A 19,832-nucleotide genomic window follows, 5' to 3' on the forward strand; every position below is an offset into this window, starting at 1 on the left:
TTAATATATAAATCGGCAAGATGAGCACTAAATTTAGGAGGAATAGATTTGGACTGAATGAATAAGGGAAGGAGATTCCAGAGCAAATGATGATCATCAACCCCCGGCTGTAATGTGTGGCTTCACAGCAGAACTGTATGAAAAACCTATTGGTACTGTGGTATTCCTGTTTAGAATATCTTTGTAGAATACTATCTTTCCTTCTTGTTGTGCAGTCTTTTGGGGGGAGTGGGAGTTAAGGGAACGAGTTTACCGGTTGTGGATGTACAAGCTGTCTCTAGAGAATAAACTTCATTCTCTACTCGAACCTGTGTTTGTGGATTACTTCATGAATTGGCGACGATCGGGATTTAAAGACAGACAGCATTCACTTGTTACTTATCAGGTACTGTGTATTATATTTTTCACGTGTATTGATTGCACCTGCGGCTGTTCCCTGTTAACTGTGCTTTGATAGCACCAGCAGCTGTTTTTCACGAGAGTGTTTCCATACTACGTGGAATGTTGCTTGGAAACTGTGTTCTTCATCTTTTAAGTGTGTGTTGATCGCACCAGCGGCTGTAACTCTTACCAATCTGCGGCTGTTATATATCTCACTGGATTATCTGCGTTTGTGTTTTGATTGAGGTCCATGCATTTGGTTCCTGAGTTACAGTTTTGCAGGGCATTTTCCTAAATTTTGTTGTCAAACTGTATCTGTTGGCAAAAGTTTTATTTTTGAAAGAACTGCCGTCTATTGCGTACTTTTATTTAAACCGGCGTGCTGTCCTGAAATTCTTTGTTCGAGAGATCACGCACTGTGCCGCCCGTACACGACCAGGCTTCCGGCGCGCTGACGCTTTCATTGTTCTCTTAGTCGCGCACTCTGCAACCTGTACGCTACGAGGCTCGCATTCTATTAGGGGGAGTGGGAGTTAAGGGAACGAGTTTAGCGGTTGTGGATGTACAAGCTGTCTCTAGAGAATAAACTTCATTCTCTACTCGAACCTGTGTTTGTGGATTACTTCAGGTACCAATTCTTTAAAGTGTAATGTAGTGTGCGCATTCTAGTTTATGCACGTCACGCAGACGTGACGTGCGGCGGCCATGTTGGCGCGCTACGCGCGCATTCCCCATTGCGCGCCGAGGAACCACAACGATCGGCAGCGCCGGCCGGCGCTCCTCATATAAGCTTGTTACTTAATGAATAAATACATACATAGAACCTTACCCAGCAGTCTGCATGTTATTACTATCACCTACATTACAGTGGCGACGAGGTCGGGAGGCTCCAGTCGGCAAATCCGAAGGAAAAAAAAAAACGGACCCCCCCACGTGGGCAGCAGCAGGGTAGGCAACCCTCCAACCACCTCAGCACAACGCAGAGCTGCTCCACACAGCCCATACAGCAGAGGGCACAAGGGGGCACGGCTGAGCCACCAAGGCACGACAAGTTGAGGAGCGTGGCAGAGCCACAGCCACCCGAGAGGCGGCGAAGGGGCCGGAGAGGCAGCAGCACGCCCCACAGTAGATAAGCCCACTGTGCAACCCTTCCCACTACACCGCGCCAGGGAGGAACAGCGCTGGCTACCAAAGAGGAGGAGGCGGGGACTAGCATTAAGAGTCCCCAGGAAGACACCAACACAGAGGTAAAGGACAGCACCCCAGGGAGTCCCACCAGCAAGGACGTCAAAGCGACAGCGATCAGGGAGGTGAGAATGAGCACGCCAGCAGGCTCTGCGATTGCACCAGTGCAATTTCTACCGAAACCTGGGGACCCCCTGATGAAGTGGGAGGATTGGAAAGAATATATTGACAATTTCATAGGGGTCCTGGAGGACGAAAATGAAGAGTCATTCACCCCCCAAAGAAAGAAACGGATCCTGTTACTGAACCTGGGACCGGAGGGTCTCAGGATTTACAAGAGTCTGGTGCCCAAAAAGAGGGAAGACGCTGATAAGGACGTATATGCCCATGCATTGGAAGACTTGGACGAACGTTATCGCCCCACTATCTGCGTATCAGTGGACAGGTTTAACTTCCAGCAGAGAAGACAACGGGCTGGAGAAACCATAGAAGAATATGTAGCGGCCTTGAGGAAGCTAGCTGCCCCGTGTAAATACGCACTGTGGGAAGACGAATTCATAAAGGATCAGATCGTGATGCATACTACGAGCACAAACGTCCAAGACAAGTTATGAGCAAGCGGCGACACCACACTCAAAGATGTAATGGTCATCGTAAAAAGGGCGGAACTCGCAAGGAGGTGCGCTGATGCGACCAAGAAAGACGTAGCCCCCCCAATGATGGTGAACAGGATACAAGAGGGAGACCACCGCAAAGACCAGAGAGGCAAAGACCCAGCGGCCAAAGGAACAAACTGATGGCAAGGAAAGCAAACAGGCAATGATGGCAAGAAATCATGCTACAGATGCGGCAGTTGGTCCCACGACGCACGCGATAGAAGATGTCCTGCGTTCCGAGCCAAGTGCCTACACTGTGGCATCTTAGGCCACTATGAGAAGGTGTGTAGGAAGAAACATCCCAAGGAAATGGTGAAATGCATCGATCAAGGCGAAGAAGATCTGGAGGAGGTCGCAGAGGAAGAGGTGGTCACCGTCTTATGCATATACGACCAGGTACTGAGCGTAGAAGGGAAGAAATCCACAAAACCCCTCCTGGACATGTCTATGGGTGGGATCACCATCACTGTGGTGGCAGACACCGGATCCCCATTCACCATCGTCCAACGGGCAGTGTGGGAAGAAACGTTCAGACCCAAGTTGGGCCCGGAGTTGGAGAAACTAGACATTCGGCCGGTCACCTACAATGGCGACCGCATTCCAATGGTGGGGTTCCGACGCCTGTTGTTCGAATTTAGGGGCCGATCAGCATGGTGCAAGCTGTACATTGCAGAGAAAGGACCCTCTGTCCTAGGATGGCTAGACCAGGGCGACCTAGGAATAAAACTGGATCCAGGAGGAAAGGAGCAAATATTACTCACAGAGCAAGAGGAATGGCCGGACCTGAACAAATGGAAGGAGAACTACCCAAAGGTGTTTGGAGGCACGGTGGGACGGATGGAAAAATTCCAACACAAGATCGTGCTCAAGGAAGGGGCCATCCCGGTGGCTCACAAAGTGAGGAACGTACCGATTGCGGTAAGAGAGGCAGTCCAGAAAGAACTCCAGGAGTTGGAAAAGAAGGGAATAATAGAACTGATAACCTGTGCAGAATGGTTGGCGCCCTTAGTGGTCGTGATGAAGCCCAATGGGAAGGTCCGGCTCTGCGTGGACCTGAGAGAACTGAATAAAAATATCGTGGTGGAGAAATTTCCCCTCCCCAGAATTGAAGAAATATTGGCCAAGACCAGAGGAGTGAGGTGGTACTCCACTATCGACTTGACATCGGCCTATCACCAAATAGCACTTCACCCGGACAGCAAAAGTCTTACATCCTTCATCACTCCGTTTGGTTGTTACCAGTTCTGTCGTATGCCGTTTGGGCTGGCCTCGGCGGCTGCAGTCTTCCAGAAAATGATGCACCAACTATTCAGAGACTGCAAGGACGTCCAGTATTTCCAGGACGACATCCTGGTGATGGGGCGAGACAAACAGGATCACGATCAGAAGCTGGGAAACGTGTTACAAACGCTAGAAAACAAAGGTCTGACAGCGGAGTGGACGAAGTGCCGGTTGCGCCTACAATCGGTAACGTACCTAGGACACGAGATCGGACAACAGGGCGTTACACCCAAGTCGGAAAACGTAAAAGCCATCTCTGAAGCACCGCCACCCAGGAACAAGGAAGAGGTCAGGTCGTTCTTGGGGATGGCTGAGTACTACAGCAAGTTTGTGGTACACTTCGCCTCAAAGACCCACAACATGAGGCTGCTGACCAGGGAGAGCACTGTGTTCCAGTGGACACCGGAAGCCCAAGAAGAGTTCGAAACTATCAAGAAGGATGTCACAGGAGCTGTTCCTCTCAAGGGTTACGACCCACAAGGCACCACCGTACTGACGACTGATGCTAGCGACAAGGGCCTGGGCGCTGTACTCATGCAAGACAGAGGAAGAGGGGAAATGGAGACAATCAGCTTTGCATCCAGAGCATTGACGGATACAGAGACCAAATACAGCGTGATTGAGAAGGAGATGTTGGCAGTCGTATGGGCCATGGCGAGATTCCGGCAATTTCTGTGGGGAACACGTTTTCTACTCAAAACAGATCACAAGCCATTGGTGAAGGTGCTAACATCAAGCGGACACGCCAGTGCCACTCCCAGAATATCCAAAATGCCCCTAAAGTTACTCGAGTTCAGGTATGACGTGGAGTACATTCCTGGGAACCGGAATCGAGTAGCGGATTACCTGAGTAGGGCAGCCGCCATGGAGCCTGGAGAGGAAGACCCTGCAGGCAGTGGGGAGTTGGTAGCTCTCATAGAAGACCAAGAGAAATTAATTGGCCAACAAGAATGGACAGAGTCATACGAGGAGGACATCGACATGAAGGAAGTAAAGGTGCACATCGTACAAGGATGGCCAGATAAAAGAAACGTGAGGGCGAGCCTCAGGCCGTACTATGAAGTGCGGGAAGAACTGTCGGTAGGAGACAAGGGGGTATTCATTTACAGAGGAGATAAGGTGATCCCCCCCAAGGAACCTCACCTCAAAACTGTTGGACCTACTACATGAGGGACACCTGGGCATAGGGAAACTCAAGGCAAGAGCAAAACAAAACTACTGGTGGCCAGGCATGGACATAAGGGCTGAAAGGCATGTCAGGGAATGTCCACAATGTCAACGGGCAGACAAGACCTTAAAACCTTTGAGGCCAGCGATAGGGAAGTTTGACCTTCCTTCAAATCCGTGGGAAGAACTATCGGTAGACATTTTGGGACCTGTCCTAGATGACCAAGGCACACAGAAATATGTGTGTGTACTCATGGATCGATATTCAAAGTGGCCGGAGTTGAGAGTAGACGAGTCTATGGACACAGAGAACATCATAAAGTTTCTGTCAGAGACCTTCACTAGGGAAGGAATACCCAAATCGATCTTGAGTGACAATGGGCCCCAGTTCACGTCGGAAAGGTGGAACAAGTTCATGCAAAGAAATGGCATCACTGTCAAACACACGGCAATCTACCATCCGGCTGGTAACGGCCTAGTGGAGAGATTTAACAGGGTAGTGATGGGAGCCATACAAGCCGCCATATCAAGTGCACAGAACTGGGAGAAGGCGCTAGAGAACATGGTGTGGGCCTACAGAATAACCCCCACTGGTACGGGGTACAGCCCATTCCAAATATTGAGGGGACGTGAACCGTTCACGCATGACAACAGGATTTGGAAGGAAAAGGTCGTAACCAGCGAATGGTCCCCTGCTGTGGTGCGGGCCAACCTGGAAAGAGCACAGACAATTTACAGCAATCACTACAACAAACGAAGGAATGTTAAAGGTACAGGCCTGGAGAAAGGAGAGTGGGTGAGAGTAAAGTTGGCCACTCTACAGAAGAAAGGAGACAGCAAGTATAGCAAGCCGATGCAAGTCGTGGAAGTGTATGATCGAGCTGCCTTGCTGAGTGATGGGAACGTGTGGTCCCAGGACCGCATGGCCAAGTGCAACAAGGTTTTGGGCTGGGAGCAACACGGAACTGAATGGGAAGACACGGAAGGTTCGAACGTGGAGAGGAGACAAGATGCCAGTGAGCAGCAAGGCGGAGTAAGAGCCGGGACGGAGAGTGAAGAGGAAGAAGAGAACGGAAGGCAAGGAACAGAAATGGACAGGTTGGAGAGAAGCATGAATGAAGATGGAGCTGTGAGTGAAGGAGCAGAAGGCCATGAGATGCAGAGCCAAGAGACTATGGAGAACCCTGTCAGGGTTACAATAAGTGGAAGGCAGGTGGTAAGGCCCTCCAGATTTCGAGATTTCGAATTGGACACTGAACTGTAAGTGACTCAGCAAAGTTTGGTAAAAAGGGGAGATATGTAGTGTGCGCATTCTAGTTTATGCACGTCACGCAGACGTGACGTGCGGCGGCCATGTTGGCGCGCTGCGCGCGCATTCCCCATTGCGCGCCGAGGAACCACAACGATCGGCAGCGCCGGCCGGCGCTCCTCATATAAGCTTGTTACTTAATGAATAAATACATACATAGAACCTTACCCAGCAGTCTGCATGTTATTACTATCACCTACATTACATGTAACCCTATGGTTGCACACCGGATCCAACCGGAGGAGCATTTCTCTCACATCACGCTATAGGCTGTACGGTTTAGCATTCCGTCTTCTTGAAAATCCCTCACTTGGAATGCATGAGGGACTATTTTGCATTACACTGCCTGTCATAATCAATTCTTTATTTCATGTGGAAATTCTATAAGAAGCTTGTAGCTACTTTTTTCAGGATTGGCATAATAGGGCTTGCACATGCAAACAGCATTTATGTATTCGAGTGACAGCACATTATAGCCAGAACAATTTGGTTTGCCAATGCTAGTTTTAAAAGGTCTCCTATGCATTGTAGTGGTCCTGGGAGGACCACTGCACTGAATTTTCCACACATGAAAAAAGAATGCACATTGGTGTAAGCATCTATGAAAAAGGCACGAGTATTGTTAGAATAGTATCACCCACATTTATTGATTGATCTGACACAACAAAACATTTGAAGATGTATTTCAAGTGGTGAATGTGAGAGCAGCATGATTTTGGCCATAGTATTAGTTGAGGAATGAGAAAAAAATGATGGTCAATAATGATAAAAAGATCAGAGAGTATGGAAATGGGCAGAGCAATTCTATGTCAGGACGGAGGCTCCGATTAAGCTTATCTCAATTTCTTTACTGAAACACAGCAACCAATAAAAACACAGTAAAGAAACGAAAAACTACACTACCCATAAACCCTGGGTAACCATAGAGTACATAAACAGTATATAAAGAGTCATAGAGGTAACCACTTCCTCTTTCTTTGCTGCGTCGCAGCCAGTTAAGTGCTTTTCCTTACTATTGCATTACTGTGCTTTTCAACTTCGTAATAATTGAGCGCGCTTTGGTATAATTTCTTGCGCTTTGTTTATATCGGTTTGCGCTATTGTTGTATGCTAATTGGAACACTCCGGTTCCTTTGCTCGCGCTGCTGCTTACCGGCCGTTTCTTAACGCCGCTCGGTTGTCGGGGGCGTGTGCTCACCCCCCGTTGCAGGCTTGCTATCTGCGCCTGTCGGTATTTTAGTGGAGCGGGAGCGGGGCTGAGAGACGCGCGTCCTTCTTGTGCGTCTCCCATTTTTGGCAGGTACGCTCCGCGCATGCGCAGTTTCACCGCTTGTTCTGCCTCTGCGGCCGGCGGTGGAACTGCGTGTTAGTCCTTGTGGTGCCAGATTCTGTCAGGACTTTGCGAGCGCTTCGAGCATTCTCCGTGCGGAGATAAGTAAAATTGGCTGTCAGCCTTGCCCTTTTGCCTGCCGTTATACCCCCGACGCCCTAGTTTATTAAAGGACTGGGGTTGTCATAATTTTGAATAAGGCTTTGCCTAGAGTGTTTAGCAAGCCCTCCCTCCACACTTTAATCAATTTGACAGGTTCCTTACTGTTACTTGTTGGCTTGCTTTGGGGTATACACTCCCCCTGCATTGCCCTTTGGGTGTCAATATATTTCTTTCCTCATTGGGTTTCCTTTACAAAAGGTTATAATGGGTGACTATTATGAGGACGAGGATGATTACTATTACGCTGAGGAAGAGCCGGCTGGCTCCGAGGGTGCTGAATATATGGACCAGGCCTTGTACCAAGCTATCGCCCCTCTGAAACGGCATTTATCAGAGTATGCCACTCAGCAGGGCTGGCTTCCTAAGTCAGGACGCTCAAAAAAGTCACCTAAGAATTCTCATATGGCGGATTTTGTTAAATTGGCCAAGAATCTCTCTTCTTCAAAATCTTCCAAAAAGTATCCTCTTCTGTGAAGGCGCAACAGGTTTCTCCCATTGTTGATGATTCTTCTTCCACTGACACTTCTTCAGAAGCTGCGATTCCACCTCCTAAGAAGGCTCGCAAAGAGCATTTCGTAGATGCTTCTTCCACTCCCCAGGTGTTAACATTTGATCCGGATGACATTATCCTGGCTTCCCTCTCCTGAGGTAGCGGACTATGTAGAAACACACTCGTAGGCCTTTTGAAAAAGATGTTCGCGCACGCTTGCGCTCTGAATGTCCCCGTCCGGATCTTGCTGATAAGTTGGCAGATACTCCAGAAGTTGATCCAACTATGGTAACCTACATGCGCAAGTATTCCAAGGATCCGAAAAAAGGTCTGGACAGATCTTGGAGGTCCTGCCAGGACAAATTATTGGATCTTTTGGGTCCCCTGATTAAGATTTTAGATTTGGCATATTGTGCAAAAAATTCCAACTCTGTGATTGATCCTGAGGAATTAGTAGGATGGTCTCAGAGGGCCATCTGCATTCTGGGCAATGCAAATTGTGCCCTGTCCTGCGAACGTCGCCGTTCCATTCTGATGAAGTTGGATCCTAAGTTGACGGATCTCGCCCCTTCCGAGTCAGGTTCAATGGCGCAAGGCTTTCTCTTTGGTCCTCCCTTTTTGAAAGAACTGACAAACTTTGTGGCAACGTTCAGTGGCCTCGACAAGGCGCAAACAAATTTGCGACGTGCTCTCCGTCCGGTTTTCGGACGGGCCGGACGAAAGGGACGTTCGTCCGGCCGGGGAGGTGACCAACCTAACCAACAAGGTGGTCAGTCCCACAGAGGCAGCGGCCAAGACAACTATGGATCAGGCAAATCCAGATTCTACCCTTCACGCAAGGGCAGAGGCAACTACAACAAAGGCGGCTATGGAGGAGCCCAAGGAGGACGTCAAGATTCCTCCAACTCAGGTGAGCTTGATTCTAGCTTCCGAGGTTGTTTTGGGGGGCAGACTGCAATTTTTTCTCCACAATTGGCGGCTAATCTCCAGCGATGCCTCTCCAACACCGCCTTCCTTTTCCCCTTGTTTTTTCCCAACTATATCAGGGCTTCATCTCCGAAGAAGTCGACTCTCTTCTGGCGAAAGGGGCCATCGTTCATTCTTCCCATCATCCCGACGGCTTTGTCAGCAACATTTTTCTAATACAGAAAAAAGGAGGTGGTTCACGTCTGGTCCTCAACCTCAAAGATTTCAATGGCGGAGTTGTATACCGTCATTTCAAGATGGAGGGTATCCATCTTCTTCGAGATCTTCTTCAAGAAGGGGACTGGATGGTCCGTCTGGACCTGAAAGACGCCTATCTGTCTGTGCCGATCTATGTTCCTCATCGTCGCTTCCTTCAGTTTCAGTGGCTGGGGAAATGGTTTGAGTACACTGTCCTCCCTTTCGGTCTTTTTCCGCTCCATGGTGCTTTACGAAGCTCATGCGCCCGTGATGGAATCTTTGCGGGCCCGTGGAGTCCGTTTGATTGACTATCTCGACGACATTCTTTTGATGGCTCATTGCCCTCTTCTTCTTCAACTTCATTTACAATGGTCCATAGATCTCTTACAGTCTCTGGGTTTTCTTGTCAACCCTCTGAAGTCGGATTTTCAACCCTCGCAGACGATGGACTTTCTAGGGTTCCGCATCGATTCGGTGGCCTGTCAGCTCCTTCTTCCCGGCCAGAAGCTCAGAGCGATCAAACGGGAATTGCGCTTGGTCTTGTCCAAACAAATGATCTCTTTGCGATCAGTGGCTCGGATCGTGGGTCTGTTGTCCTCTTCCATCCAAGCCATTTTTCCGTGTCCCTTACATTATCGCGCTCTTCAGCGCCTCAAGATCAAACATCTTCAGAAGGGCCTTCGCTACTCAGATCTCATCCCTCTTTCGGAGGAGGCTCGCTTGGAAATGTTGTGGTGGCTGGACCACATGGAGTCCTGGAACGGTTATGCACTGTTCGGGAAGACTCCAGACGTGGTTATAGAGTCAGATGCGAGTCTTTGGGGTTGGGGAGCCCGGTGCGGTTCTCGGACGACCGGGGGTCGTTGGTCCCAGGAGGAGTTATCCCTCCACATCAACTGTCTAGAGCTTCTTGCGGGCTCTTTTGCGATCCGTTGTCTCTCCCCTCCGCATGGACAACATTTCAGCGGTGAGGTATGTCAACAAGCTCGGGGGCACTAAGTCCAAACTCCTGTCAGAAATTGTGAAGGACTTCTGGCATCTGTGCCTTCAGCGCCAGATCACGATTATTGCCGAATACCTTCCTGGTCGCGACAATCGTATTGCGGATTGGAACTCTCGCCATCTGCGGGATTACAGCGACTGGCGTCTTCACCCTCGGGTGTTTCGGACATTGTCCCGGACTTGGGGACCATGCCACATGGACCTTTTTGCCTCTCGCCTGAACAGTCAACTTCCCCTGTTTTACAGCTGGCGTCCGGATCCGGAGGCTCTCGCCACGGATGCCTTTCTCCAGTCTTGGCCGTCTCACCTGTGCTATGCATTTCCTCCCTTCATGATGATTCCCAGGGTTCTAGCCCGCACAAGGCGGTTTCTCTCGGAGATCATTCTCATCACTCCTCTTTGGAGGGCTCAGGCGTGGTTTCCAGTGCTTCTGGAGATGAGTTGCTCTCCGCCGCTCCTTCTCCCCAACAGGTGGAACCTGTTGCTGGACCCTCTTCTGGAGCCTCACCCCCTCATTCTTTCGGGTCATCTCCATCTTGTGGCGTGGCAAATTTCGGGGGACGCTGGCAAGTCTCAGGCCTTTCTTCAGACGCTGCCCGATTTATCGGCGAAGCTTGGGCCCCCAACACCCACAAACGTTATGCGTCAGCTTGGAAACGGTGGTGTGATTGGTGTACTCAATGGTCAGTGGATCCCTCTTCTGCAGATGTCACGTTAGTTCTGAATTTTCTTGCTTCTCTTGCTTCTTCGGGTTTGGCTTACAGGACGATAAATAACTTTCGTTCTGCTATTTCTGCTGGTCATGTTCCTGTGGATAGTTAACCTATTGGGGAGCATCCTTTGGTTTCCAAATTGCTCAGAGGCATTCGGATGGTAAAACCTCCTTGCCCTAAGTATGTCGCCTTATGGGATGTCTCTGTGGTTTTACGTTTCTTGAGTTCCTGGCCGGCTAATTCCTTGCTTTCCTGTAAGCAACTATCAGCCAAGCTCACTATGTTGCTATGCCTGTTGTCCTGCAAGCGCGTGTCAGATGTTTGTGCTCTGGATCTTGCCGGACGCATTTTTTCTCCGGAAGGTGTTTCTTTTACCATTTCTCGCGGTACTAAATGTAACACTTCTTCTGCGTCTTATCCTTCATTTCATCACAATCCGAAACTGTGTGTGGTTCAATGCATTAAGGATTACAAGGTGAGTACTGCACCTTTTCGACATGATTTGCAGGGTCAACTGCTTATAGCTTTGCAAAAGCCTTTTAAGCCTGTCTCTCCCGCTACCCTGGCACGTTGGGTGCGCTGGCTCATGTTGGAAGCGGGCATTGACGTTTCCGTCTTTGAGGCCCATTCTACTCGGGGAGCCATGGCTTCGAAGGCTTTTTCCTTGAGGGTCGGCCTCCAGTATATTATGAAGGCCGCTGATTGGTCTTCGGAATCTGTATTCAAAACGTTTTATTTCAAACCTATTGTTGATGTTGCTTCTGTTGTGGTGGCGAAGCTTTAAACAAGCATAATCGGAGCCTCCGTCCTGACATAGAATTTAAAATTTGCTAACATTCGTGCCAAGAATTTTCAATTCTATTAAGGACAGGAGGCGAGGATTATCCCACCCTTATTTAAAGTTTATATTGTATTAATTCTGCATTATTGCTGTATCATTATGTTGATTATTCTATGACTCTTTTCCCGCCCTGTTTTAAAATGTGTACGTCTTCCTTTGGAATGGCCTTTACGGCTCTGTTTTTTATTTCCTCAAGGCTCCGACCTTAAATGAGGTGTGTTGCGAGTTTCTTCTATTCATTGGTCTACTGTTGTTCCTGTGGCTATGGGAAGTTCCTTCATCCCTTCATCCAGATGATGACTTCTCCGTGGGACGTCCTTAATGGATTGCTGGACTTGTCGTTGTTATTCCTTTTGGTTCTGGACAAAGAAAGAGAAAGTGGTTACCTCTATGACTCTTTATATACTGTTTATGTACTCTATGGTTACCCAGGGTTTATGGGTAGTGTAGTTTTTCGTTTCTTTACTGTGTTTTTATTGGCTGCTGTGTTTCAGTAAAGAAATTGAGATAAGCTTAATCCTCGCCTCCTGTCCTTAATAGAATTGAAAATTCTTGGCACGAATGTTAGCAAATTTTAAAGTGTTCATTGAAGGACAACTGTAAGTTGTATACCTTCTAAACTGGAGCCAATTCTTGGACATGCAGGTTTTGAGGGATGTTAACTTGTTAACCCAGACCATTTATTGCTGTGAGGCATGAATGTATAACTTGGTTTAATCGAAACTCATTTGATATTTAAATTAAAAAATTTAGTAAATAAGAAAAAGTCTAATATCAAAGAGTAGAGAGAGAAAGGAAACACTTCCATGTAATGTTTGTAACAGGAAAGAAAAGAGGCCAAACTGAACATAGTGCCTTGAGTCTTCGAGAAAAGAGCGAGGAAATAAGAGTGAGGAGTTGCTTAGCTGCTGTTTTAAGTCTGCATAATTGGCTTCTGTAGACCACTGTATCGAATGTGGCAAAGATGCCAAACCAGTTCGCCCCGTCAGTCGCATACGCCAAGAAGGGTGGGTGTTGTCCTCTGCTGAACAGACAGAGATGCTGAATGATCTGGACCTTGGAGTTAGCTCAGGTCTCACAAAGTTTGGAGATAGGATTAACAATGGCAATGAGTGGCAGCTACTGGAAGGCGAGGAGTCATAAGGTGGTGGCCTGAGAACAGAGAGGTTGATGATTCTATTTTCTATCTGTTGCAGATAAGGGTGGTAAACAGGTGAGGGATTAAACTAACTTCTCCAGCAGGGGTGAGCAAAAGAACCTGTAGGTCATGGAGTTTGGTGGGAGGTGGAAACAACTTTGTTGCAGACAGGTACAGACATTGAGAGGAGTGCAAAGGGATAAAATGTATCTCCAGCTATGTTTGTGCCCCCTCCTATTTTTGGTCAGGTGGCACTGGTGACCAGTTAGTTTGCAATGCTGTTCCCCCTGCTTGTGCGTATACGATGAGTATGTGCATGTCTGACAGCAGAGGCTATATGCTCGCGAGGAACCCGTCAAAACATCACAGTAGGGCAGGGAGAACCATTCTCAAAGTACTGGTCACACTTGCTTCATGCACATCTCCTAGCACTGCAGTCATTCTCAGAGGCTATAGGAAATGCCGAAACATCTGCCAATCTCAATGCTTCAAGGGCGTCATTTTTCAAGCGACAGAAATGCGACTTTGGACATGGGTCTGACATTCAATATGTTGAGTCAACTGATGGTCGTCAATCTTAGGCTGCCTGACTACCGTGTCCAACTTTTGTAAGAACCAACATAATGAGAACATCAGCTAAGTGGAGGAAGTGAACTAAGACCCATTTGAGCCATTTTCATCTCCGTGCTAGAGAGGACAACCACCGGGTAGCCACGAAACTTGATTCAACGCAGGAACTTTATTTTGTCTTTATTACTCAAACAGAATTCTTCTATGCCCACAGGATACTCATTCCATTTGACCGCCCCTCCAGCATGAACTTTTTAGAGTCCCTGATCATACTTGACGTCTGAGTGACATATGACATTCTTCACCAGAAACTCCTTTGGCGTCTCTTCTAGCAGGTGTAACAGGGAGCACAATTTTTAACTTGTAGAAGCCAAACTCTTGCAATGCCACAATGTTCTACTCACTAGAGGCCAATCACCTGCCGTATCACACAAGTCTGCACTATTCAGAGATTAGTTTGATGTTATTTTCTTTCTCTCCCCATGTCCTCTCCAATTCATGACTTCCATTTATATTTACACAGATACTCTCTGGAAGCAAAATCATTATAAAGATGTGGAAACAGATACTAACTGGGCCAATACCAGAATGGAGCTACCCTTACCCCACTACTCACTGAAGGAAGGGCAAAATGCACATTGGGTGCCTCTCTTACTCCAGCTTACCTCCGTAAAAAAGACATTGATTTCAGTCAAACGCCCCAATCTACAGTCCATCTCCTGCTATCCATTACTTGCAGGAACTCCACGCTCAAGAACCCTTTTCTCACTTCACACCAGATCACCTCCAACCCTCTTCTACTTCAACAATGCCTGTAGCTTTCCTCTCAATAATGCCAGTTCCTCGCGCTATGCCTCAACAGGACCCAGGAGATGATTCTGATCAAACTGGACACATCACAAACCACACACTGATAAAATAATGGGAGAAAAACATTTAATGGAATAATGCTGAACAAAAACTAATGGACCTAAAGAATAGAACAACCTCTCAACAGGTCGCATTATAGCCCACTACCAAGGGCTATTGTTTGCACTCGTTAAACGCCCATAATACGTGTTATAGGCCCAATTTGCAGATGAAGAAATGTATCGAAAAACAGGGCCTTTAACCAGTATAGCCCAGGACACAAGGGCTATAACGCTACTAGAGCATTCCAGAGACTCAGGATAAAGTGCCAAGATGCCTTCGGGAATTCGTGCGCTTTACAAATTTAAAAATCAAATCATAAAATGTTATTTATTAAAAAGGGAGAAAACAGGATAACAGAGATTGAGATGTTGTGTAGAAGAGCTACACCCGCCGTTATTGGCCCTGTACTACTCCACTGTCTTCAATCGAGCTCTCAACATCCCTATCTCTACTATTCATTCCTCACACTAGCAACCCTTGTGAGGCTATTATTTATAAAAGAGGGCTTTCTATTTGTTTAATTAACTTTTATAACAATCATTTTCAGAATGTAACAAATATGAATTTTACCAATTTGTTTAAATGTATTTCTACCATACAGAATCCTAGGGGAGATTTTAATGCAAAGATATCTAGTGGAAGTTATACAGCTATCCATTCTACAAGTAAGTTACCATTATGTAATAGGGGGGTTGAATTAACAGACTATTTATACACCAACAACCTCTTAGATGTAATGGAGATCGCCGCAGTATCAGAAGGGGTAATCATATTACGCCAACATCTAGACGCAGGGGCAGTGCCTCTATAATTGAGTGTGTCTTCATATCCCACTCATCAGAAGATTGTCTGCTAAAAGCTGAGGTCATCCCCACGGTTTATGGGGATCATAACCTTATTAATTCTGAGACTTGCCCCCCAGGCCATTATACGGTAAAGAGAGTGGTGCAAGGGATCGGTCTCCCTCTACCGATAATCTTAGATGGGTCTGGCGTGGCGTTGATAATACAATCTTATTTGGCAAGATGGTAAGAGAATATTCGGTTCTAATTGATACTTGTTTGTCTTTTAAAGAACATAATTCCGCAGTAGCCGGTGCCTTCATGCAATTATGTGAGGGTGTCGAACACATGTTATCTAGGCCCATTAAGGAAACATATTCTGGCCCTAGATGGTTTACTAGTGACTGCTCCGCATCTAACAGAGATCTTCGTAGGGCATTTGCAAAACACCCCAGAGATCAGGCTGTGATTAAATTATTTAGACAACGCAATAAGGCAGTCATCATGTTAAGATAGGAGGAAATAGTTAAAGAGCGCTGGGACAATCTTGTATGCAACGTTACGCTAAACAACGGGAACGGCTTTTGGTCGGCTGTCAAATACATGAGATCCTTAGGACATCCCCTGTCCTCGATTAGCTGTAATATCACCAGTGAGACATGGAGGCCCATTTTTCTAAGATCTATTAAGCTCCAATTCAAAATAGGGCCTCCAATGAGCACCTAGTTGTTACCAGGGTTCAGATAACTCTGAGTGAAGTGGAGGATGAAATTCAACAGAGTAACAAAGCCCTAAGCTCTGATGGCTTGCCTATCAATCCTATTAAAAATCAGCATGAATTCTGGGCACCTCTTTTATTGAACGTTTTTAATAATTTAACAGTTTCCCCAATACCAAATACATGATCAACTAGCATCACCGTGCCCATTTTAAAAACGGTGACCGTTCCAATCCAAGTTGTTATAGGCCGATCTCCCTGATCGACAACACATTGAACATTTTGGGGGGGATCCTGTTCAACAAGATTAGGATATGGGCTGAGGAGGGCCATATTTTAGATCCTTGTCAGTTGGGGTTTAGGAGGAGAATCGGCACTGTTGAGCAGTGTCTAAACCTCAATTTGATTATTGGTAAGTATACAGTAGCTAAACAAATCCCCTATTTACCTAACTTTTATGGACCTTTGCTAGGCCTTCGATTTTGTCAACAGGTCCCGGCTTTGGTCTATCCTTTTAAAATATGGTTTAGACGAGGTTCTAGTAGATTTTTTAGCTTATCTACATAAGGACCTGAATGCTCAGGTGCGGATCAGTAAGGGCGGAGAGGTATCAAAAGACATCAAAGTTGGTAGAGGGGTCAGGTAGGGTTGTGTCCTGGTCCCTCTTCTTTTTATCTTTTATATTAATGACTTGAACAAGTCATTGGTATCACTCACTTCTGATGTCCCTGTTATCAACGGTAAAACACTCCTCGCCCTACTGTATGCCAACGACTGTATGCCAACGATGCAGTCCTAATTGCCCGCAACCCAAATGCTTTAGGCGTTTTGATGCGGGGCTTTGTTGATTTTATGGCTAGTTTGGACCTATGTACTAATTTTAAGGAATCGTTTTTAATTGCTTGTGGGTCGAAAAAGTATTCTAATAATACTATTGTTTTAGACAGAAAGTTTACAGAGCACTTGCACTTTTCCCTATTTGGGGTTGGTTTTTGCAGCAAGGTTTGTGGGCTGACCATGTGGCGCATAGTAGAAAAAAGTCTTCTAAAGCCATTAAAAACATACTTTAACTGCCCCAACCTAGAAAGACAGAGGTAGTTTCGGCCATTATAACATTTTTTAAACTACAATGCACCCCTACTGCTACTTATGGCGCAGACGTTTGGGGTTTTAGACAGTGTGATAGCATCCGGGGGAAGAAAATAGATTTTGGCATAAACTGCTGGGTGCTCCTATTTCTTCATCACAGTACGACTGTGATAGTGAACTGAAACTGTCCTATATCGAAAATTACATTAAGGTAGCACATATACCTAGGGAAATAATAACAGACGGCCTCAATTGTTACAAGGGAAGGGAAATACCCTGGCTTGCTGCTGTTAGGAAGAGCCTGATTAGCGTGAATCTTGAGCGTATATTTTTAAATACTATCGCCTCGGAAGGTAGAAGTAAAAAAAACTACAGAAGGCCCTATACGCAATTTACAGTAAAGCCAGATATGAAACAGAGGTACAGAAATCTTCTGTTGCTAGATATATGATGATCGAGAATACATCCCACTTACTATCGAGCTATCTTTTAAACCATATTGGTCGTTGGGAGAGGGGTTTGCTCTTTCGATTAAGGGCTGACACAATGAAATTCCTGCTCGCTTTCTCTCTGGGGTACAATTCTAATCGTGATCCTCTGCCAAGCCCTTGTAATGAACAATGTAATCAATCAATGTTGCATTTTTTATTTTTTTGCAACTTTTATTTAAAGTACACTTAATGGTTTTTGATGCCATTTTTTAAGACTTTACCTGCGATTGATTACAAGGCAGCCTATAGGAAAATTATCACTTTGGAAGATGAAGAGCTAACCTTCCGTGTAGGTTCCTTTTTGAAAGCTGCAGGACGTACTCTTAATTCAATGTGCACCCCACTTTGAAGCCCGTATTTGTTAACTTTACGTTTTATATTGTACTAGCAGCCCGTCCCAACGTTGTGCGGGTATCCCCGCTGTTACGTGGACTCTCCTCAGCCTCTTGAGAGTTCAGTGCGTGACAGCATGCACGCGACGCTGCGCGTGTGTTAAAGAGCAGCCTGTTTTTTTTTTTTTATCCCCGCTGGGACGCTGACTCTCCTCAGCCCCCGCCTGAGCACCGCTGGTACGCTGACTCACCTCAGCCCCCGCCTGAGCACCGTAGCAATATGTTATGGTGTGTGGCGGCTCCAGAACGCATCCAGGATTTCCGGCCCATTTTCCACGAATGCCGCGCGAATGCCTTGACCATCGCTGTATGCCTACGCCCCCGGCAGAACGCACACGCCCACAAGGAAGTAGTGTGAAGGCTTTGTTTTTCCACGAATGCCGCGCAAATGCCTTGCCCATCGCTGTATGGCCATGCCCCTGGCAGAAAGCCCACGCCCATAAGGAAGTAGTGTGAAGGCTTTGTTTTTCTGAATGCCGTTTTAATGTCGGAATGCCGCGCCCATCGCTGTATGTACACGCCCCCAGCAGAACACCCACGCCCACAAGGGACTACTTTGCCCCTAAGGTTCTTTTACCCTTCTAATGTATATGGTGGGCAGCTGTATAGCCTATGTCCATCTGCTGCAACTGCCCTTTCCAATGCTGTATTGAGTGTTGTGATTGGTGCTGTGGTTCCTGAGATTACCCGCCTCAAAGGTTTGGGCTCTCTCTTTATAATATTAGTATAGATATAGATTCTTAATTTTTATATTGTATTTTTAAGCTGTACCGAAACCTCTGATGGATTTGTCTGATGCTTGATTGGAAATTATTTCTTTTATGATATGTTTCATTTTTAATTGCTCCCCCTCTTATCTGACTTAGGTATCATTGTTATATGCTGCTACTTTGACTTGTGCTTTTATCTATATATATATAAAATAGAAAATATGTCTGTTTGTCCTTTATGCATTACTACACCATTCATCCGATCGCCATGAAACTTTGGGAAGTTGTTGAGCACACTCCCGCGAAGGTTTCTGGCAAAAAAAAAAAAGAAGAACATTTGTTAAATATCAGCCCCCCGGCCCCCCCAGGGCCCTCAGTCTTTCCAATACGGAACGTTTACAGTTTCCGGCGATACTCGCTTTTGCAATGACCATCAACAATCGCTGCAAGTGTGTGGACTACATTTGGAGAATCCGTGCTTCTCACATGGACAACTGTATGTGGCCAGCTCACACGTCGGAAAACCTTCTGATTTATTCGTGTACGCAACGTTTACAGTTTCCGGTGCCACTCGCTTTTGCAATGACCATCAACAAAGCACAAGGACAATCGCCGCAAGTGTGTGGACTACATTTGGAGAATCCGTGCTTCTCACATGGACAACTGTATGTGGCCATCTCACGCGTCGGAAAACCTTCTGATTTATTCGTGTACGCACCAGACGGAAAAACAAAAAAAAACGTGTATCCACATGCATTTGAATAAATAAACAGAATTAAAACAACACTTTAAAATGCTTTCCATATTAAAATGAATATGTTTCAATAAAAATAACACAATGTAAATTGAATGTTATCATAACAAGTTTCCTTAAATTTTCTTTCTTCTGAGATCGCAGCAAGGCGCGATGGGTAAGTTAGTGGATATATATATATATTTGTATCCAAATAAATATTTTTTTATTTTGATGTTGACTAGCAACCATTAACTTGTACATCGTGGTACATTTATAATGTCCATCACTTCCTTAAAGCTTCCAGGTACTGCAGCTGAAGGGCAGAGATGGCTCCGCACATTCCATAAAATGTTAGTGCTCTTTTTTAGAATACACACCTTTCTTGGTAGATGTTGACAAGCTTGGAGACGTCGTAGCACAGCTCCACGTTCAGCACATGGCCCTCTGGGTAAGCTTCTCTGTGGGGGAGCATAGATAGAGTCATTTTAGAGCCACACTAACATCGTCTACGTATGGATTTTCCAACAGCCTTCATCGGTCTGGTCAAACTGTGCATTTGCTATCTGACTTGAAGCAATACAACAACCAGTTTACATTAAAAAAATATCATAAT

At 46.3% G+C, this 19,832-nt stretch overlaps 1 protein-coding gene across 1 annotated transcript in view; it reads right to left on the bottom strand.

Annotated features, from left to right (window-relative positions):
* The window catches only part of TMEM63A (transmembrane protein 63A), a 399,225-nt gene that overhangs the window by 118,958 nt on the left and 260,435 nt on the right, over positions 1-19,832 (bottom strand). Inside the window, exon 10 of the mRNA XM_078647542.1 lies at positions 19,597-19,677. Coding sequence (XP_078503668.1) covers positions 19,597-19,677 — 81 coding nt within the window. The remainder of the gene's footprint in view (positions 1-19,596; positions 19,678-19,832) is intronic.

The sequence above is a fragment of the Lissotriton helveticus genome, chromosome 6, assembly GCF_964261635.1.
Source record: "Lissotriton helveticus chromosome 6, aLisHel1.1, whole genome shotgun sequence".
In the NCBI taxonomy this organism is placed as follows: Eukaryota; Metazoa; Chordata; class Amphibia; order Caudata; family Salamandridae; genus Lissotriton; species Lissotriton helveticus.